Here is a 22,386-nt window from a genome sequence, read left to right as displayed (position 1 = left end):
TCTACCAAGCTAGCCCCCTAAAAATGAGTGAAGAGGGGTCCGTGAGATGGCTCATCTCCGTGGCAGCCTCCTAAGCTCAGAGGTGTGAATCACCACACCAGACCCAGCTCTAAGATATGGTTAAGTTTTTGGTTTTGCTTTTGCTTTTGCTTTTTTTTTTTTTTTTTTTTTTCTTTTTGGTTTTTGGAGACAGTGTATTTGTGTAGCTCTGGCTGTCCTGGAACTCCGCTCTGTAGACAAGGCTGGCCTCTAACCCTCACAGAGATCCACCTGCTTCTGCCTCTTGAGTGCTGGGATTAAAGGCATATGCCACCACTGCCTGGCTATAGTAACTGTTTGTAAACCCAGCATTGGCAAGGCTGAACCAGAAGGACCACCATGAATTCCAGAACAGACAGAACTATAAAAGTAGGACCTGTCTCACAACATCAAAATCTGCAAACTAAATTTATTTTAACTTTCATTGGGATGAATTTTTTTCACTTTATTTACTGTGTGTGTATGTACCATGTGAGTTTGTGCTCTGTTGGGATAACCTCCCTCCACGTACAATGCATCAGTGTGAATGGTGCCCCAGCCCCAGTCTCCTCAAGTGTTAGTTGCTGTGCCTGAAGTGCCAGGTGCTGGTGGGATATGATATTGTCATTTCTATAGCCCACAAGACTGCTTTCTATTTATAAATGGTGCCCCTCACCTGCTGGAATAACAGGTAAATGATTCTGAGATTATCGAGTTAAAAAGCAACTTCAATCTGCCCAAAAGGCAACACCTAGAGATAGATCTGGCATAGTCCTGCTGATGATTGGTTCAGAAGGAATAAACTGTGACAGCACTCCCACTATGCTAATAAGTTTTTTGTATCAGGAAGGAGGAGTGGGTTTTGATGAAAATAACTGGAGGCTGAAGCTGGGGGAGGGGCAGAATGTGGAGGAAGCCAGTGAGCCACAGAGTCCCAGGGTGGAGATCTGGTAGGAGATTAGCTGAGTCTGGACAGCTAGCTCAGGACACTGCCCTCAGCAAAAAGGCCAGCAGGCTAATACTATAAAGATGTCTCCATGTCTTTATTACTAAGCCCCAAACATGACACCCAAAGCAACTACAATAGTGCTCAGAGTGATCAAAGAAGGCATCAGATCCCTGAAGCTGGAGCTTCAAGTGGTTGCGAGACATCCAGTGTAGGGCTGGCACTGAACTTGAGTCTTCTGGAAAAGCCACAAGTGTTTTTAACCACTAAGCTGTCACACTGGCCCTTGATTAGTTTGTTTGTTTGTTTGTTTGTTTTTGAGACAGGGTTTCTCTGTGTAGCCCAGGCTGTCCTGGAACTCACTCTGTAGACCAGGCTGGCCTCGAACTCAGAAATCCGCCTGCCTCTGCCTCCCGAGTGCTGGGATTAAAGGCGTGCGCCACCACGCCCGGCCCTTGATTAGTTTTTTTGAGACTCAGTCTTACTATGTGGCCCAGGCTGGCCTGGAAGAAGGCCTCTTCATTGTATGTCCTACTCAGGAGTGCTGGGATTAAGGGCACACACAAGACCCTGCTCAGTTTTGTTTTCAACAACAGCCTGTAACTAAGTTCAAAATATGGCTTAGGGACTGGAGAGATGGCTCAGTGGTTCAGAGCACTGGCTGCTTTTCCAGAGGGCTTGGGTTCAATTCCCAGCACCCACATGGTGGCTCACAACTGTAATTCCAGTTCCAAAAGACCTGATGCTCTCTGCTGGCCACTGCAGGCACTGCATACAACAGTGGTACACATTCCTACAGGCAAAATACCCATACACAGAAAATTAAATATAAATAAATAAATCTCTTTAAAAAAATAAGGTTTTCAGAGTAACTGGTTTTTCTGTTGTTTATTTTTTTTCTGTTGTTTATTTCTTCACTTTTTCTTGAAACAGTTTCACTATGTAGCCCAGGCTAGCCTGGAATTCTATATCCTTTTACCCAGCAGACCCAGGATTGGTATGCAATGTATATTATACTCTAACTGGTCTAGCCTCAAATGACAAATAATATAAAGAAAACTATATGGTTATGTGTATCTATAAGTGACTAAAAATTGTTTACATATTATACCAAAGCCAATCATTTAGAATGAAATACTATATTTAATATGATAAAAATATTTTATATGCACAATCTTTTATGTGGAAATTCTATTCTGTACATTCCTCAATAGTATCCTGGAAATGCCAACAGCAACATCAAAGCCCAACCAATCCCTGTGCCAAGATTGAGGATTCAAACAGCTTGCTCTCTGGCTTTCTTTTGTGTTTTGCTTGCTGTCTAGCTCTGGCTGGCCTCAAGCTCATAGAGACCTGCCTACCTCTGTCTTCCCAGTACTGGGAGCAAAGGCAGTGAGAGACAGGCCATTTTCATCTTGGAGATGATTCGTCAGGCACTGCCATTCCAAAGACTCAGTAGCACGGTGCTTTACAGAGCTAGAGTACTTGCAGAGACTCCTGTACCTAGCTGCCTCTAGTCACGAGACTTCAGTGTTGTCCCTTGAATTATATTCCGAATCTTCTCTGCATCGTTCTGTATAACTGTGTTGGCTGGGTCAATCTTAAGTGCAGCTTCATAATCTTGCAAGCCTGTATTGACAACAATAATAAAGCAAGTATTTCATAAATACCTGTGTTATCTAGACAACTTTTTGTTTTTCTAAAACAGGGTCTCCTGAAGCTTAAAAGACTTAGACCTTGCTGGGATTGCAGGTGTGTGCCACCACACATAGTTTATATGGAACTGGGAATCTAACGGCCTCATGCATGCAAGGCAAAGAAATGGGTCTACTAACAGAACTATGGCCATGCCTCTATCAGTCTCTTACCTTCAACATACAATTCTAGTTGACAGAATGCTGTCCCTCGTCGGACGTGTGCCTTCATTCTTGCATTGGCATTGTCAGCAACAGGTGGTGTCAATAACTCTAGTGCCTTTCAAATAATGTATATATAGTTAGGGGTTACTGAGATGGCTCAGTGGGTAAAGTGCTTGCTCTGCAAGCCTGAAGACCTGTGTTCAAACCCCAGCACCCACATAAAAAAAAAAAAAAAAAAAGAAAGAAAGAAAAAGAAAACGAAAACAGGCGTGGCGGAGTGTGCTAATGTCAGCTCTGGGAAGCAGAGACAGAAGGATCCCTAGGGCTGGCTGGTTGGCAGGCCAGCCAGCCCTAGCTGAATCAGCAGGCCCTGATCCCAGTGAGAGACCTTGCTTCAACAAAAAGGTGAGGAGTGATAGTTAAAGAAAAAGAGTCTATGGTACAGGAGTGGACATGGGGGAATGAAAGAAGAAAGTGAGGAACTTGTATAGTCATACTTTAACTTAGTACACACACACACACACACACACACACACATTGCAAGTGTGAAGCTAGAAAGATGGCTCAGAGGCTAAGAGCACAGGCTGCTCTTGCAGAGGACCTGAGTTCAGTTCCCAGCACCCACATTAGACATCTTACTAATGTCTATAACTTCAGTTCCAGGGGATCCAGTCTCATCCTTTGCATTCATGTGCAAATAACTGCCCATCTCTCCACCACACACAGACATACACATAACTCAAAATAAATCCTTAGAAAACAAAATAAGGTGACCAGTGTCTGAAGAACACCACCAAGATTGACCTCTTGCCACTACGCAGGCCCAAAACCACATCCACACACATACTACATGTGTGTATAAAGCAGTCAAACAGAATGCTTTGCACCTATAATTCCTGTGCCTGGAGCATTATTAAGCTGGGTGTAGTCACAGGCTTGCAATTCCAGCACTTTTGAGGATCAAGAGTGAAAGGCCATTCTCTACATACTAAGTTCCAGGACAGTCTAGGCTACATGAGATCCTGTCTCAAAAATAAATAAAACACTAAAAGTACAAACAAATCAAACAGCTCAGCCTGGTGGTACGTGCCTATAATCCCAGGTATAGGGAGGCTAAGGCATAGAACAGCAAACTTAAGACCTGTTCAATGTTAGCCAATGTTAGGCAATTTAGGCCTGCACTATAAGTTATATTGGTAAATTGTCATGTGCTATTTGCACGTATTGAGAGCTGACTCAAGCATATTTATTTCAAGATCTCCCAAAACTCCACATACTAGGTCAGGTTCTCTAACGGGGAGAAAGGAAAATAGCTAAGTGCTGAGGCTGTGATTAAAAACATCGCGCCCCTGAGAATGACTGGGTCTCAGGGTGAGCCGTTCCCAGCAGAGCAGAGGTTACTACTGTTTAATCACACAGCATAAAAAGACTTGCAGTGGATAGGAGGAACGGGAGGCTCATCCATGAAGCAAAGTCTATGCTCTGCCTAGACACCTCTCAATCAGGACACCCAGTGTGACTCTCTCAGTGGATCTCCCCTGTCACTGCTGCAGGATGTTGTCAGTGCCAGAGGCGATGATGTTTTACTATGCTTCACTTCCTGTCTGCTACTTGCTGATTGGTCTTTCACTTTGGCTCACTCCAAAACAAGCTCACTCTTTGGAGACAGGAAGCATGGCAACTGTAGAGCATCCTCTACACAGAACAAATAAAAAGGGAAAAGGGACCACACACAGCACAGGCTTACCTTGAAGGCAGAAGGGCTTAGCATCAACTTCTGGGGGAGGGGACTGAGTACAGAACCAGCACCTCACACTGGCTGAGCAGAGGCTTTACCATTAGGCTAAGTGCTAATCCTAGAGCATCGTTTAAACCAATAAAGAAGGCCTAGCAAAGGTAGGCCCAAGCCCCACCCCACCCCCATCCCTGTGGATCTTGAACATGCTAGGTTCTGTAACAAACTTTTCAGACATCAGTAGTTTATTGTTTTAGTAGTCTAAGCACATTCCAAATGGAAACTCAAAAAGAAAAATTAGGAAATACTTCATGAATTTTTGTGTCATCCTTGCACAGGGACCATGATGCTCTTCTCTGCATCATTCCAATTTTAGCATGCGTGCTGCTGAAGTGAGCACACATTTCTCTCATTTGGTAACATTGCCTGGAATTCGCCTGGCCTTGATCTAAGTGATCCTCTTCCTTCAAACCCTTGATGAGCCACTATAGCTGGCTCTTCATGATAATCTTAAAGATATAGATAGATATACATAGATATACATATACATATACATATACATATACATATACATATACATATACATATACATATACATATACATATACATATGGGGTGTGCGCGTGTGTATTATGTGCATTGGTGTTTTACTTGCATGTATATCTATGTGAGGGTGTCAGATCTTGGAGTTACAGACAGTTGTGAGCCACCACGTGGGTGCTGGGAATTGAACCTGGGTCCACTGGAGGAGCAGTCAGTGCTCTTAACAGCTGATCCATCTCTCCAGCCTCAAAGCACTATATTTTTAAATGAAGTAAATACATAAACATATACACAACACACCCAAACAGAGAAATATACATACCTTAGAAGAGTCCTCGATGGCCTTGTGTAGGTTTTTTAATTTGAGGTGGCAAGCAGCCCGATTCAAATACAATAATGGGATCTTACAGTTCAGTCGTATGGCTAAATTATATGCATCAACCGCTGCCAAATAGTTTTCCGTTGCAAACAATTTGCTAATGAGACAAAAAGAAAGGGCCAATTTAACATTGAAGCAAACATGAAAAAATAACATTGAGCCTACTTGGCACTCAGAGAGATAGTTCACCATCTGCCTTGTTTATTTCTTGTCAGATGGAGACAGCCTACTGCACAGACTCCAGCTCTCCACATACACCAAGCAAGGACCTTGAGTAGGGCAGATCCTCCCACCCAAAGGCCGCCCTCATTGGTTTAATGCAGCAGGTGTATGTCTATCTTTCTTGATACAGGGATTTATTTAGGGATAGGAGACTTAAACTGGCCTGAATGAAGCCAGTGACTTGGGCCTCAAGTTGGAGTGTGAAAAGCTGGTAAAACTTCTCCCCTGCTGGATATGGAGGAGGAAAGCACACAGCACAAACACTGCTGCTCATTGGTAACCATGGGGAAACTGGTGCTGAGAATGGAAACAGCAAGAACAGGAGGGAACAGCTCTTCATGACGTGAGGAAGCTGCTATGAGCGAGCAAGACACCCGTGTCGGAGTACCGTCAACACACACACAGCCAACACCAACCAGCCTGGTGGTGCAGATCTGTAATCCCAGTCATGTCACAGGCTGAGGTGAGAAGATTGCAAAATCAAGGTTTGCTCGGCCCAGACAACAAGCTGAAGGCACTGTCTCAACATAAGGAAGGAATTGCTGCAATCCCACGACTTGAGAGGGAGAAAGGAGACTGTGTCATGTGAGCCCCATGTCAAAGCAAACAATAGGTGACATAATTGTAAAAAGGAGAAAGAGCAGGGGACACAGCTCAGTGTTATAGCACTTGTCTAGTTAGTGAGAGCAGGGGACATAGCTCAGTGTTATAGCACATGTCTAGTTAGTGAGGCCCTTGAGCAAACCCCAACACTACAAAAATCTACTGGACGGACAGCAAGAGTGCGCAAGGCCAGCCAGCCAGCATCCGTACATCTTGGTAAAGAGACACATGCCCCTTTGATTTAGCATTAGAATGAAGCAGGGAGAAGCATTCTAAATATGATTTTTAAAGAATAACATGGACATGGTGCTAAAGGCCTGTGGTCCCAGGAGTTTGGAGGCAGAAGCAGGAGTGCTGATATGTCAGTTCAGTGGTGATGGCAAACACCTTTAATCACAGAGGCAGAGGCAGAGGCAGAGGCAGAGGCAGAGGCAGAGGCAGAGGCAGAGGCAGAGGCAGAGGCAGAGGCAGAGGCAGAGGCAGAGGCAGAGGCAGAGGCAGAGGCAGAGGCAGAGGCAGAGGCAGAGGCAGAGGAAGATCTCTGTGAGTTCAAGACCAGCCTGGTCTACAGAGCTAGTTCCAGGCCAGCTAGGGCTACACATAATTCTGTCTCAAAAACAAAACAAAACAAAAGCCCTAGTAAAGGGGCTGGTGAGATGGCTCAGTGGGTAAGAGCACCCGACTGCTCTTCCGAAGGTCCAGAGTTCAAATCCCAGCAACCACATGGTGGCTCACAACCATCCGCAACGAGATCTGGCGCCCTCTTCTGGAATGTCTGAAGACAGCTACAGTGTACTTACATATAATAAATAAATAAATCTTTAAAAAAAAAAAAAAAGCCCTAGTAAAAACAAAACAAAAGCCCTAGTAAAACACATCCTCCCATGCATGAAAGCACAGGGTAGTCAGTCCAGCACTCGGGAGGCTGAAGCAGGAGAATCATCATGAGTTCAAGACCAGCCTTGCCTACACAGGGAGTTTCAGGCCAGCCAGGGCTACAAAGTGAGAGCGTGTCTCAAACAAACAAAACCAAAGCAGAACAAAACAAAAAATAAAACCATAAACAAACAAATACACAGCTTGGTGATCTCTTGCAGCATACGCAACTGATTTCTCCCTAGGGGATAAGAGTCCTCAAAAGGGAAGAGTGAATTTTCCCTCCTCTGCATTTTGTTAACTTACTCTAAACACCAAGTGCTGCAACAGACTAGGATAAGCTGTAAAACACAATCAATGGAAAACAATTACACCTGCACTGAGAAGCCATCTTACAATAGCAAGCCTAACAAGCTTCTATCAGGAAAAGCAGGGTGAAGAGACTGGCCTGTCTCTATAAACTTTAGTTTATTTCAACACAGTAGCAAAGATGGGTTTCCTGGCCCTGCTCTGAAAGCATTTAGGTACATGGGTTAAAAGGCAACTTTCAAAACGATGAGTGTAGACTGGGCTACAAGAGACCCTGGCTCAACAAAATAACAAGACAGTTCTCCATGGATCTCCTGTGACAATCTAGGGAGGGGGTGGGGGTGAGGTGGGGTAGGAGGGGTGGGATCTACAAGTTGAAGCTAGGACTTCATGTGTCACATGTGGGAGGCATGTTCACCAAGCAGGACTCACAGCAACCTGGCACTATCCTGTTAGAAGACACTGTGTAGCACTTAATCTTGGCAGAGATTGTCTCTTAGGAAGCAGGGGACAGATTTATGCAAATAATAACAAACATAATAATCCCTTTCAGAACAAGAGTTTACAGGTTTACTGAAATCTTTTACACAAAACTTTCATTCTTTTTTTTTTTTTTTTTTTTGGTTTTTTGAGACAGGGTTTCTCTGTGTAGCCCTGGCTGTCCTGGAACTCACTCTGTAGACCAGGCTGGCCTCAAACTCAGAAATCTGCCTACCTCTGCCTCCCAAGTGCTGGGATTAAAGGCATGTGCCACCACTGCCAGGTTCAAAATTTTCATTCTTAAGGCTGTTCTCCGTCAACTGTGGTGGAGGGCAACTGTGAGTGAGTATTCCACTCACCTGGCCTGCCTACACGCTGGCTCCGAGGGACTAGACCTGCAAAGGGAACCTGCATAAAGTGTATGCTGCTTGCGTTTGTTCCCTAGGAGCCAGCTGCCTTTTTTGGGTTTGTTTGTTTGTTTGTTTGTTTGTTTGTTTGTTTTGCTTGCTTGCTTGCTTGCTTGCTTGCTTGCTTGCTTGCTTGCTTGCTTGCTTGCTTTGCTTGCTTGCTTTGCTTGCTTGCTTGCTTGCTTGCTTGCTTTGCTTGCTTGCTTGCTTGCTTGCTTGCTTGCTTGCTTGCTTGCTTGCTTGCTTGCTTGCTTGCTTGCTTTTGCTTGCTTGCTTGCTTGCTTGCTTGCTTGCTTGCTTGCTTGCTTGTTTTCAGACAGGGTCTCACTATGGAGCCCTGGCTAGTCTGGAACTCACTATGTAGATGAGCCCCACCTCAAATTAAAGGTGTGTACAACACACTCAGCCTCACCATGCTTTTTAGACAGGGTCTCTCACTGGGCTCTCGGGCTCCTGACCAGGCTAGGATGACCAGGCTAGGATGACTGGCCAGTGAGCCCCAGGGATCCACCTGTCTCCTCAGAGCTGGGGTTAAAAGCAAGCATCATAATCCCAGCTGCGCACAGCACATCTATCTCTCTTTCCCCATCTGTACCAGCAGGAGCTGCTTGGTCTCAGAAAGATGACAGTAGGTGACTTGTTTTTGAAAGCTGTAGGTGTGCTTATGCACATAAAGATGGCTATGCTATCACTAGTGACAGACTCTTTGAAGCTCAGTGTACATTCTGATGTTGACTAAAATGTCATGTGTCTAATTGTATGTCCCATGGCTCCTTTTTTTTTTTTTTTTTTTCTGGAATACTCTATGAGAAAAAGACAGCTGTATGTTACCCCTGCTGGTGTGTGACTCATTATATAGACCAAGCTGTTTCTGCCTCCAAGCTTCTGGGATTATAGGCCTCTTTTTGTAGCATTGGAGTTTGAACCAAGGACCTCACTAACTAGACAAGTGCTATAACACTAAGCTATGTCCCCTGCCCTTTCCCCCCTTTTAAAATTACTTCACTTATTGTTTGTTTGGACATGGGGCTCACATGGTACAGTCTGGGGAACAAAGCCTTAAACCCCAGATCTCCTTTCTCTCTCTCAAGTAGTGGGATTGTAGCAATTCCTTCCTTATTTTGAGACAAGGTTTCACTAAGTTGCCCATGCTGGCTTTCAGTTTGTTGTGTAGGCCAAGCAAACCTTGCTGAGGACATTTTTTTCAATTGATGTTCCCTCTTCCCTAATGACTCAAGCTTGCATCAAGTAGACATGAAAAGGCCAGCACATGGCCTGCCTACCCCAACACACTCATAAACACAAGGTCCAGCTAGTCTTGGAACATGATGAGCCCAGTGTAGGGTGCAGGACACTCAGACAACTCACTTTCCCTTGTCTTTCAACCAGTCTGGATTCTTCTCTTCTTCTTTTAAGTCAAAGAATTCAGGAAGGTCAGTGCTCATGGCTCTCCGTGCTTCTGCTTGTTTATGCAGCCACTACAATGAGAACGCAGTTTGGTGGTGGACACTGTCTATGCTGGCTAGTGCCGTCAACCCAACAGTATATGGAAATCACCCAGGACGTAGGCCTCTAGAATACCTGCGGGATTATCCTGATTGCATTACTTAATGTGAAGAGACTCGTTTAAACTGTTGATGGAGCCATCCCCAGGGCAGGGGCTCCTGGACTGTGTTCATGAGGAGAGGGGTAGGAACAGGAAACACGTATGGTCCCCATACACAATGAGAAGGCATTCTTGCATTAGAACTCTGTGCAATGCTTGCTGGTCTTCACTTTTCAGAGAGAAACACATCAAAGAACTTCTCGTGATATTTCTGCTGACTCGTGCCAATATGGGAGAGCCTTCAGGTTTCTGCTGGATTGAGCCAGTGCTACTGTTTCTTGTTTAGTGTTTTCTATTGAACCAGACTGCTGGTATCCTGACAGTGAAGAGTGGACTCCCGCAAGGAACTACTACGAAACAGATCCACAATGCCCTTTTTCTACTAACCTTCTTTCACCCCTCTCTCTGGTGGTGGGCTAGAAGGGAGGTTAAGTCATTTAAGAACCCTGAATAAAGTAGGTTTAGAGAAAAATCTAAGCACTGTCTCAAACAAAAACAAAGAGAAAAACACTAAAACAAAACATGCAACACAAAACAAAGGAATATAAAACCTAACTTGTTTTGTTCTCCTTTCCTCCTCTCCTTTCTTTTCTTCTCTTTTCTCTTCCTTCCTTTTTTTTTTCTTTCTTTTTTGGTAGAATCTCTCTCCATAGCTCTGGCTGTCCTGAAACTCACTAATTTCCATAGATGAAGCAGGGAAGGCATTCCACCAGCGGTGACGCTGACACTAACTGAAGTGGTGACTGCCTTACTGATACTGTGTGCCTACCTCCTCCTCTTCTGCGACTTGGGATTCCCGAAGTGCAGTTGGGAACACTCGAGGGGTAAAGCTGATTTGAATACTGCCAGCGGAACGAGGCGCAGGGATTCTGTCTTCCTTTAACTTCTCAGGAAATATGTTTTCCCAATTCCTCCCTTCAAAAGCAAAGGCATCCAACAAGTCATTTATTTCTCACTTCTAACTAACACATTGACTTTTAAGATAATTATACACCAAAGCTAGTTCTAGGATTAATAACAAATAATAACAATAACAAAGAAGCAAATAACAAAAAATAAATAATAAAAAAAACCACAACAATAAAACCCAACAAAATAAAACAAGGCAAAGCTAGGCCAGTGAGACAGGCCTGAGGGTAGATGCTTGCTGTGTAAGCATGGCACAAAGTGGAAGGAGCTGGTTGGGCAGTGTACACCTTAGTCCCAGTACTCGGGGCAGAAGCAGGCTGGTCTGTGTGAGTTCAAGGCCAGACTGCTCTAATATAAGGAGGTTCAGACCACCAGGACTACATAGTGAGCAAAGTGAGACCCTGTCTCAAAAAAAAAGGAGGGGGGAGGGAGGACATAACAGGACAACAATTCCACAGAGTGGTCCTCCCACACCTCCAACACACACACACACACACACACACACACACACACGTCATACACAAATAATAGTAACAAAAATAAACCAAAGATGTTTTCTGCAACAGGGAATAGAACATCTAGCATTAACATGGCAGCCAGTCTGTTCTTTAACCAACGACCTGCTACTTTTCTGGGGTTCACTGTTGAGCTTCTGTCTAGTTCATATCCACTCTGGGGGAGGCACACTAGGCAAACCTATGACTGACATGCACACCTCCTCCAATCTCTGTGCCCCACAGCAGTATCTCTACACACTTCCTAAAGAAGGGAGCTTTTCACCCATCTCAGAGAACTGTAAGGAAGCAGCCATGATGATAATGAAAGGCAGACAGTCGCATACGGGGCTCAGCAGACTCAGAGGCTGCCCAGCCTGGACAAGGGGAATGAGGCCAGGTGCTAGGATGTCATCTATAGACAAGGAAGGATGCTGTTAGTTAGAAACACCAACATACCTAAATAACACGCACAGGCTTAGAGGCAAACATTGAAACAGGTGGGAGAGGATTTCAAGAAACAAAGACTCAGAGTAATATACTTTAGAGAAAAAGGAGTGCATATAAATAAGAAAAGGAGGGGCTGGAGAGAAGGCTGAGCAGTTAAGAGCACTGGCTGCTCTTCCAGAGGATCAGGGTTTAATTCCTGGCACCCACATGGCAGCTTACTGTAACTCCAGTTGCAGGGGATCCAATACTCTCACATAAATATGCATGCAGGCAAAACAGCAATGCCCATAAAATAAAAACAAACTATTTTTTAAAAGAAAGAACGAAAAGGTAAAGACATTTTAAAAAATCTATATAGGGCATTCAGGACAGCCCTGGACTACATACAATGCCTTCTCAAAAAAAAAAAAAATGTGTGTGTGTGCATGTCTGTGTGTGTCTCTGTGTGTGCGCGCGTGCGTGTATGTGTGTTGGATTTAGCTCGGGCTCTATAAGCTTGCCTAGAAAAGCAGAAGGCCTTGGACTTGGTTCCCAGCACTAAGAAAAAAACAAACTTGCTTGAGGGATGGTGCGCCATGCCTAAAATTCCAACACTATTGAGGTGGAGGCAGGAGGATCGGAAGTTCAAGGTCTTTGTCTCTATGCAGCAAGTTTGAGGCCAGCCTGGGCTACAGGAGAGGAAAATGAAGAAGGTAAATGAGTTGCCCGTCTTTACCCTGGTTGCGTCCTTACGCCAATTGTGTGGCTCCTGTCCTCTAGCCAATCCTTAACTAGTTCCCAGTGTCTGCCCCGTATTTTGTTGTTCTTTTCAATGCCTCTCTACACCTGATGTTTCCGGTTTGTACAAAATGACTACAGTGTGCCCAGTAAGCCATGTGTGACGGTGAATCCCTACAAGCCAAGCATTTGTGGTTGAGGCCAGCGTATCACATTCCAGGAGGTTCAGACCTACACAGCAAATCCTGTCCCGCCCCTCAGCAAAGGTCTTCCATCTTATGTCTTTGTGTTGTGTCTTATTGTTTATTTTCGGTACACCGGAGCATGGCCTATGCCTGCAAAAAGATTTCTAAAAAGAAAGGAAGGAAGAGAAAAAGACAGGGGCGCCACACCTCTTGTGGGGAAGCGAGTGGGTGGGGCCTTCCGGGGCAAACTCCGAGGTTTTAGAGCTTTGGTCTCTTCAGCTTGCTTTCCCTCGGGCGGTTTCTCCTTCCTCTGGACTCTTTTTTGTCGGTCAGCTTTCTCTTGACATTCTTTCCACGCTTCTAATTCTCTAGTTGCCTTTTTCCGTTCATTTTCTTTCATATCTTCTATTTTTTTCCTCTCTTCTTCTTCAATCTACAAGCATTGTAATTAGCAAGTTCTTTAAAACATTCAAAAAGCAGTGGCTGTACAAGTGGGATGAGTTTGAGTGTCTGAGCCTTGGGGTAAGAGCTTGGGTTTCAGTTTACATTGAAACAGTGGATCCCGCTCGTGTTTGTGTGTGTGTGTTTATGTGTCCATGTCCACACCTCCCCCAACCCACTAGGCTTCATGTAGGAGGCTCAGTGTTGGGTGGGGCTGGGGGAGTGACACGAGAAGTGGTGGGACAGTACACCGGTCAGTGGCCAAGAAGCTGAGGACCTAACTCGTGAGCTGCAGTAGCTGATCATTTGCCTAGCACTCCATCTGTAAACCAAGCTGGCCTCTGACTCAGAGGTCTGACTGCCTCTGCCTCTCAACTGCTGGCTGTTTCACCACAGTTGCTGATGGCTGCGACTTCTGATCCTCCTGTTTCACCTTCCTGAGGAGCCTGGTGGCCTGCACCCCCACTCCTGGCTGCACTACTTCTCTGACCCTGGCTCATCGGCACCTCTAGTGCCCTGGAATCTGTCGCTTACCTTCATCATCTCGCCTAGCGCGTATCTCTGGTCTTCTCGCTTGGCAACAGCTTTTGCTTCTGTGGCCTCTTTTGCTTTCTCCTGTGCTTGCAAGATAGATTTTTCTCTTATTCTCTGCATCATCTCTTTATCAACTGGAATATAAGGAAAAGTACTATGTCGGGATTATGAATGTGTGTGTTTTTTTTTTTTTTTTTGGTCTTTCGAGACAAGGTTTTTCTGTGTAGCCCTGGCTATCCCGGAACTCACTCTGTAGACCAGGCTGGCCTCTAACTCAGAAATCCGCCTGCCTCTACCTCCCAAGTGCTGGGATTAAAGGCGTGCACCACCACCACCCGGCATTAACTTGCTTTATTGAGGAGAGAAGCACTTATACTGATCTGGATAAGACTTCTTTAGATCTAATTTCATAAAATGTGGAAGACTGATGGAGACAGCATCTTTTATATGGCCCAGGGTGGTTTAGCACTGTGATCCTCTTACTTCAGCATCTTAAGACCTGAGAAATGTAAGCAAGCATCACCTAGAGTCACCATGACACCAAGGGGGGAAAAATACTTTTTGAGACAAGGTTTCATGTAGCCCATCTTTCTGATATTGGCTTACAGGCACATACTGAGCTCTCTTGAATGGCACCCAGCTCAAGTGAACAACTTTCCTTTAAAAACTTACCACCGGGCATAGAAAGGCTATCCCACAGAACTGGCTCCTTTTTATACAATGTGAAAAGAATCGTGTCATTTCCAATCTTGGCTTTGCTCTTCCCATCATCTATGGGAGCATAGAGAAACAGCTCAAATAAAAATGGAGGAAAGTTAACCTGTTCAGACGAGAGAGAGAGAGCGAGAGAGAGAGGCATTGAGTTAGTTACACAAATTAAAGACACTGCCACCTTAAAAAAAAAAAAAAGTCTGGGCTGGAGAGACGGCTCAGTGGTTAAGAGCACTTATTCTTGTAGACAACCTGGGTTCTGTTCCCAGCACCCACATGGAAATTCTCAACCCTCTGAAATCCAGTTCCAGGGGATCTGGCATCCTCATCTGAACTCCTAGGGTGTCAGACAAGCACATGGTACACATTCATGCACAGAGCCAAATCTGCAACACACATAAATAAAGGTAAATCAAAAATATTTACAACCATTTATTCCAGAAAAAAAAAAGCAAACATGCTAGGGTGGGGATATAGTTCCTAGTGTGGTGTCCAAGGCCTTTTATCCGGGCACTCAGGAGGTAGAAGCAGGGGGCTCAGACATCCCAGGTCATTCTCTCTCTCTCAGCTACGAAGTGAGGGAGCCAGTTTGAAGCCAGCCCTCCCCCTCTCCATCCCAGTGTGTGTGTGTGTGTGTGTGTGTGTGTGTGTGTGTGTGTGTGTAAAATGTTTCTCAAAACCCCACTGAATTTATTCCAGGCAGCATAATTTAGCAAAGCATATGAGGACGCAATAGGTGAAAGCAAATCTGGGACCTGAATATGTCTAGATGACACCACGCTCACAACAGATTTGTTTTTGTTGTTGGGGTTTTTTTTTTTTTTTTAGATATTTTTGTTTGTTTGTTTGTTTGGTTGGTTTTGTTTTGTTTTGTTTTTTGGTTTCTCGAGACAGGATTCCTCTGTGTAGCCCTGGCTGTCCTGGAACTCACTCTGTAGACTAGGCTGGCCTTGAACTCAGAGATCTGCCTGCCTCTGCCTCCCAAGTGCTGGGATTAAAGGTGAGCACCACCACTGCCCAGCTGTTGTTTTAATGACAACGTTGTGTGCATGTGTGTGGGTCTGAGTGCCATGGCACGCAGGAGAAGGTCAGAGAATGTGAGAAGTTGGTTTTCTCCTTTCTGGGGACGGAACTGCGGCTGTCAGGCTTGCTGGTAGTGCATTAACTCATTGGCCCATCTCAGCAGCTTTAGACTTGTTTATCAACTTTAAGTTGAGGTTTAGCCAGGGATGGGAGAGCATCCCATTAATCCCAACACTTGGAAGTCTGAGGCAGGAGGATTGCCAGTGTGGGCTACAGAATAAGACACCCTCCCCCCTGCTCACACCCCGAGGCTAATGGGGCTGGAGAGATGGTTCAGTGGTTAAGAGCACTTATTCTTATTCTCCCATCCTGCGTGGCTCACAACCATCTGTAACTCTAGTTCTAGGAGATCTGACCCCCTCTTCTGGCCTTCGCAGGCATTTACACACACCTGATGCACACTCATGAATGCACGCATTCATACATTTAATATATACATAGTTACTAGAGATGTGGCTCAGTGGCTTGGCATACACAGGATGCTGGGCTTGATCCTTAGCATAACAAAAATAAATTAATTAAGAGTAAAAAATGTAAATTAAAAATTAACTTTAAAAAGTAAAGCAATGGACACTCTACAAGACAGCTCCTGCTCACGGGGCGCACAGCAACTGCATCTCCGCCCCGCCCACCTTCAGGTAACTTTCCCCACAGAATACGTCAGCATCGCGCACGCAGACGCCCCGCAGAGGCAGAGACAGGAAGATCGTGGCCGGCGTCTGCTGCCAGCTGAACTCGCTCACTCGCACCGGCATGGCGGGACTAGGGACTGCACAGCCACTTTGCGTCGCTAGGAAGCCGATCGGGTTGCTAGGGAAGCGGGGATTGCGAGGTTGCCATCACTTCCGGTCCTTAGGGTCCTTCCGGGTCAGGGGTCCAGTAGGACCCTCCGTCTCCCACCGTGTTGGGTATTGCAGTTGGCGGTAGTCCGACTTGAGTCTGGAGTGTCTGTGTCCCCGCTGCCTCTGAGAGAATGAGGAAGAAGTAGAGCAGGACACGGGAAACGAGAGGGCTCGGGGACCGGAGACTGCCGTGCGCAGGCACTGCTTCCGAAAGGATCCGAGTTCGAGCCTCAGCACCGGTGCTTGGCGTCTCTCAAGCGCCAGGAGCTCCAATCTGAGCTCTTCTGGCTTCCGAGGGCACCGCACTCACACGCAGACACAAAATAATTAAAATAAATACAAATAGTTTAAAGTGACTTTTTGCTAAAGGAGAAGAGAAGCTGTGGTGTGGCTCCCTGGGAGAGGCTGGGTTGTATTCCCAGCTCTGGAAAGGAAAAAGCTTGGAGCTTTAGGATGCAGAGGGATGTGGGTCGGCAGAGCTGGAATGTGTACATTGTGACAGCAAGGCACTTTTAGAGTCAGGACGTTTGGTTTGCTCTGACCATTTGCTGTGTGGTAGCCTGTAATCTCACGACTTGAGGCAGAGCCCTCACTTGGAGACCCACCCTGATAAACACAAATATTCTGTCTCAAAATACAAAGCAACGTTTGATGTTCAGGGGCTGACGCCGTCACCCATCCTGGGAGCACTGGTGTGTACATTCCCTCTAACCCTGGGAAGGGACCTAAACTTCAATTTTTGAGACCCAAAGGCCTCACAATAAACTTTGCTGCAATTCCATAGTAGGATCTATTGGATTTAAACGGATACATTTCCCACTGGACTTCAATAATACACACCGAACTTCAGCTGCCAAGAAACGTGAAGGCCGCGTAGTTCAGCCCAACGTCCTTCGTGCCATGTGCATTGTTAGCAGAAAAATAACCGAGATCTTTCATTTATTCTAAATGCTCCTTCTACACTACTTCCTTAGGCCCAGTTGCTACATTACGGAAATCTGATGTGAATGATAAATGTAATTAAGTACTAGAGAAGTTATTTGCACATAGGATGCTGCATTTTAAACTAGAAATAAAAAGTTTGGCGAGCATTTAGAGAAATGTTTAAACTCCAGCGTAATTTATTGCAGAACGTTGAGGATCAGTAGAGTTGGCGTTAGTATCTCTCCCTTCCTGATTTTGACCTGTTTCGTCAGCAGACCGTTATCTCAAACGTCTGATCCTTTGTCAGTCCTGAGCTGAGAACCTAACAGACCCTGCAGATTTGTTTCACTTTCATCCTGCTTTTTGCCATTTCCCTCTTTTTATTCTATTCTTGTTCTTAGCTCGTTGTCTCAAGCTCTTGTGTCTTTTCTGGCCTCTACAGGCACTGTATACACACACACACACACACACACACACGCACGCACGCACACATACACACACGCACATACTTTAAAATAAAAAATTGGGGCTGGTGAGATGGCTCAGTGAATAAGAGCACCGACTGCTCTTCCAAAGGTCCTGAGTTCAAATCCCAGCAACCACATGGTGGCTCACAACCATCCATAATGAGATCTGACGCCCTCTTCTGGAATGTCTGAAGGCAGCTACAGTGTACTTACATATAATAAATAAATCTTTTTTTAAAAAATTTAAAAAGGGGCTGGAGAGATGGCTCAGCGGTTAAGAGCACTGACTGCTCTTCGGAAGGTCCTGAGTTCAATTCCTGGCAACCACATGGTGGCTCACAACCATCTGTAATGAGATCTTGTGCCCTCTTCTGGAGTGTCTGAAGACAGCTACAGTGTACTTACATATAATAAATAAATAAATCTTTAAAAATAAAAATAAGAAGTCAGGCAGTGTGCCAACACACCTTTAGTCCCAGTGCTTGGGAGGCAGAGGCAGGCGTCTATTTCTGAGTTCGAGGCCAGCCTGGTCTACAGAGCAAGTTCCATGACAGCCAAGACTGCACAGAGAAATCCTATCTTGGAAATCCAAATAAATTATAAAAAACTAAAGGACTTGATGGGTTGAGGAGGTAGCTCAGGTGGTAGAGAGCTTGCTTAGCATGCTCAAAGCCCTGGGTTTAATCCCAGCACTACACAAACCAGGTAGGTGTAGCTGTGTGTGCTGAAATCCTAGAACTTGCAAAGTGGAAACAGGAAGACCAGAAGTTCAAAGCTAACTTCTACTACATCCTAAATTTGAGGCCAGCCTGGGCTGCATGAGACCTTGTCTGAAATAAAATACAGCAGAACTATCTGGCAGTAGTGGCTCACGCCTTTAGTCCCAGCACTAAGGAAGCAAAGGCAGGCAGATCTCTGAGTTCAAGGCCAGCCTGGTCTATAGAGGGAGTTCCAGGATAGGCAGGGTTACAAAGAGAAACCCTGTCTCAAAACAAACAAACAAACAAACAAAAACAAAAGTAGAACTGATGTTTATCAAAAAGCATAATATTGTTAATTTTTTATCTGACATATTTCTTCAAAGCTTTTCAACCCAGGCATATAAGCCATCTCTCTGTAGCTGAACAAGCTGAGCTCAGCACACTGAGCAGGAGAGAACAGACTACGGGGAGAAACGCCTTTCTGAAAGGGGTCGGAATTTGGGACAGCCTAAGAGAAGGAAGTTTCCAACTAGATTCAGTGCTTCCAAAATTGAGGTAATCCCTTTGCTTATCCCACATCATGCTATATTTGACACATTAAATATTCTAGGCTAAAGAAACTTTGTCGCCCCCCCCTCCCAGTTTTTTGAGACATGGGTTCTCTGTGTATCCCTGACTGTCCTGGAACTCACAGAGATCCACCTGCCTGTGACTGTGCCTCTGGCTCCCTAGTATTGGAACTAAAGGCATGTACTACCATTGCCTGGCTTAAACTGAAGGAATGTAAGAAAGACCCTTTAACTGTCTATAACCCAGTCTTCTCTGAGACAGATCTCATAAGATCCTTCTGTGAAAAAAAAAAAAAATGTCCTTCTTAAGGCCTCCCCTTTTCTGGAGAGGGATGGGGGTAAGGACTGGGAGGAGAGGAGGGAGGAGAAACTGCAGACAGACAGATAGATAAAAACAATGTCCTCCCTTAGGGCCTAAAGAGACAGCTCACCAGGTAACAGCATTGACTGCTGCTCTACAGAGCACCCAGCACCCACAAGGCAGCTCATGACTGTCTGTAGCTCCAGTTCTAGGGAATCTGATGCCATCTTCTGGCCTCAAAAGGCACTGCATGCATACGGTGCACAGACATAGGCCAGGCAAAAGATTCATACACATAATATAAAATAAATGAAATCTTTTAAACCTGGAAAGCACCTAAATATTTCTAAAGTAAATACACAAACAGAATATTATATAGCAAAACAAACAAGCAAATTATTGCTGTACGCTAAATGATGACTGAAAAAAGGAAGTTTTAAAAAAAAAAAAAAAAGGATTCTTAAGTAGCCAAGCCTGATAACGTGAGTTTAAGGTCCAGGACCCACATAGTCAAAGGAGAGAATTCTGACCTCTAATAGATAAAACAAATAAGCATCGTATATAAAACAAAAGGTTCTTTTTAAAAATTACTATTCATTCGTTCATTTTAGAGACACCATGTAGTCTAGGCTGACCTGGAACTTGCTGTATAGCTCAGGCTACTGATTTGCTGAGCCCTCTCACCCACTGTTTCCCTACCCCTCTTTCATTATGTAGTCCAGGCAAGCTACATAATGAAACTCTGTCCTTCTGTCTGGAATACATATGTGACTACACATCTGACTTACTAATCCCAAATTTTAAAAATTTAAGAATATATGACATCGGTCTGTAGCCCAGGCTGGCCTCACACTCACAGAGATCTGCATGCCCGTTCCTCTGCATCACAAGTGCTGGAATTAAAGGTGTGTGCCATCACGCCCACTAAGTCATTTCTTTTAAAATTTATTTGTGTTATGTGTTTGGGTGTTTGCCTGCATTTTTGAGTACCATGTTCATGCAGAGTCCACAGAGGCCAGAAGGAGGCATCAAATTCCCCTGGAACTGGAGTTACAGATGGCGGTGGTGAGCTGCCATGTAGGTGCTGGGAATTGAACAACATTTGGAAGAGCAGCGAGTGCTCTTACCCATCTCTCTAGCCCCTCCTAACCCCACACCCCCAAGCCCCCACCTCACACTTCCACCCTGCCCCAAACCACCTTCTTGATCCTGGTGTCTCCCTTGCATGGCAAGTATTTAGTTGTATCTTTCTGCATTGCATACAATATTAAAGTCACACAGATTTAACCTTCTACCTCATCTCTGTTCTTTGAAGAAAAGAAGTGTACATAGCAGGACCTGACCAAAAGAATTCACTCAATCAGTGTCAACTCCTGGCAACCTCCAGGCCAGAGCCTCCCTTAACCTGCTGATGGTTCCACTTCATTCAAAGCCAATGCACTCACCCCTCCCCTTCCTAATGAAAGTTCAAACTCTTCAAAGAACCAGGCCTTCTCCTTAAAAACTACCTTTATTCAAGAGAGTCTGGGACAGAGTAACGCCAGAGGAGACAAACTGACAAGTTGTTCAAGAAAGCCTACATTCAACATTTCCACTAGCAGTGAGCCTAAGTGGGACGACAGTCCTTGCACAGCACAGATGACACACGTGTCTCCCTGAAAGCAATGGTGACGAGACCGTAGTCTGATGGGAAAACAGACTCTCTGCTTGTCTTAAAACTTTAGACTAAAACACAAAGGTGGGGAGGCACGCTCAGTGTTAAACTCCTGCATGGTGTTGGGGGCAGAAGGGGGTTGAGCAGAATGGAGAAACTGTACAGGGTCAGTATCTCCTAGGAGAGATACTTATAATTCCAAATGTATTAGATTTAACCCTTGAGAGACTTTAAAATAAAAACTACCCACATTTGACCAAGTTCTATCAGTTACTGCGCTTTCAGTTTCTTTGAGAAGTGTAACCCCGTGTATGAGCCATGTAACGATTATAATTTGGAATGATCTAGTAATCACTTTATTATTTTGTTGTTATTACATTGTTATTTTGAGGCTGCCATCTCACTCTGCATACCTGGATGGCCTGGAATTCACTATGTAGACCAGGCTAGCCCCAAAATTGCAGGAGATCCTCCTGCCTGCTTCCCAGTACTGAAACAAAAGGTACGTACTACCGTGCCCAGCCCTGATCACTTTATTAATTCATAGTACTACTTCCTTAAAGCTTTATGATTAAATAGAAACACTAAAGCCCTTAAAAGGCTGTTTGTTAGATTAAACCCCTAAGATGTGCTACTAAATTTTTTTTAACACACACACACACACACAAAGGCCTAGGAAAACATGGACATTCAAGTCAGATAGAGCGGGATTGGCCACCATGTAGCATCTTTAAGACTGAATGAAGCTGGGTGTGGTGGCGCACGCCTTTAATCCCAGCACTCGGGAGGCAGAGGCAGGTGGATTTCTGAGTTCGAGGCCAGCCTGGTCTACAAAGTGAGTTCCAGGACAGCCAGGGCTAGACAGAGAAACCCTGTCTCGAAAAAAAAAAAAAAAAAAAAAAAGACTGAATGAGAGGTATTGCTATTCCATCCTGTCAAGCTACTCAGCAATAAAAAAAATACAGGACATAGCACAACCAGCATATGAAGGTCTGATGCAGTCTCTGATACATGAACATAACCTAGGTTCACATTCACCCAGAAATGTGTTCAGTAGTGTAGAATAGTCTTTCTAAGCCAGAGCAGTTCTGACTGGTGAAGTCTAAACTAGAATGTTTTAGAAAGATAAAGCAACTTAAGCATGCACCAGCATTTGTTTATACTTTACATTTGTATATGCTTAATATAATTTCAAATATGCAAATTTGCAGTGACCAAATGTCATTGGTTACAATTTCTTTGGGTACTAATTTTAATGATAAAGACTTTAAAAATATTTATTCCTTATTAATGGTGTGTGTGTGTGTGTGTACGCACTCGCATACATGCACGCACACACGCAGATGTCCTTAGAGGGCAGAAGAGTTTTGGCTCCCCTTGAACAGGAGTAACAGTTGGGAGACACCCAATGTGGGTGCTGG

General features: G+C 44.8%; 1 protein-coding gene and 1 non-coding gene across 3 annotated transcripts; both read right to left on the bottom strand.

Moving 5' to 3' along the window:
* Window positions 1-1,746: 1,746 nt before the first annotated feature.
* Window positions 1,747-16,314, bottom strand: Dnaaf4 (dynein axonemal assembly factor 4). Of its 2 annotated transcripts, XM_021172575.2 has the most exons (9): window positions 16,140-16,313; window positions 14,386-14,533; window positions 13,714-13,847; window positions 12,946-13,171; window positions 10,753-10,898; window positions 9,746-9,855; window positions 5,424-5,577; window positions 2,833-2,938; window positions 1,752-2,593 (listed from the first exon to the last, which is right to left on the bottom strand). In XM_021172575.2, the coding sequence occupies exons 1-9, from the start codon at window positions 16,260-16,262 to the stop codon at window positions 2,478-2,480; spliced, it is 1,263 nt and encodes a 420-aa protein (XP_021028234.1). In that variant the 5' UTR covers window positions 16,263-16,313; the 3' UTR covers window positions 1,752-2,477. The 2 variants fall into 2 exon arrangements, with proteins under 2 accessions (XP_021028235.1, XP_021028234.1); XM_021172576.2 differs by lacking the exon at window positions 2,833-2,938 and having other exon boundaries at window positions 1,747-2,593; window positions 16,140-16,314.
* Window positions 4,852-4,958, bottom strand: LOC115032112 (U6 spliceosomal RNA). Its single transcript, XR_003837739.1, has one exon. It is a non-coding gene; the product is annotated as a U6 spliceosomal RNA (small nuclear RNA).
* Window positions 16,315-22,386: the final 6,072 nt, after the last annotated feature.

The sequence above is a fragment of the Mus caroli genome, unplaced genomic scaffold (genome assembly GCF_978045245.1).
Source record: "Mus caroli unplaced genomic scaffold, Mus_caroli_1 scaffold_11, whole genome shotgun sequence".
Taxonomy (NCBI): Eukaryota; Metazoa; Chordata; class Mammalia; order Rodentia; family Muridae; genus Mus; species Mus caroli.
This window is presented reverse-complemented; position numbering and strand designations above follow the sequence as displayed.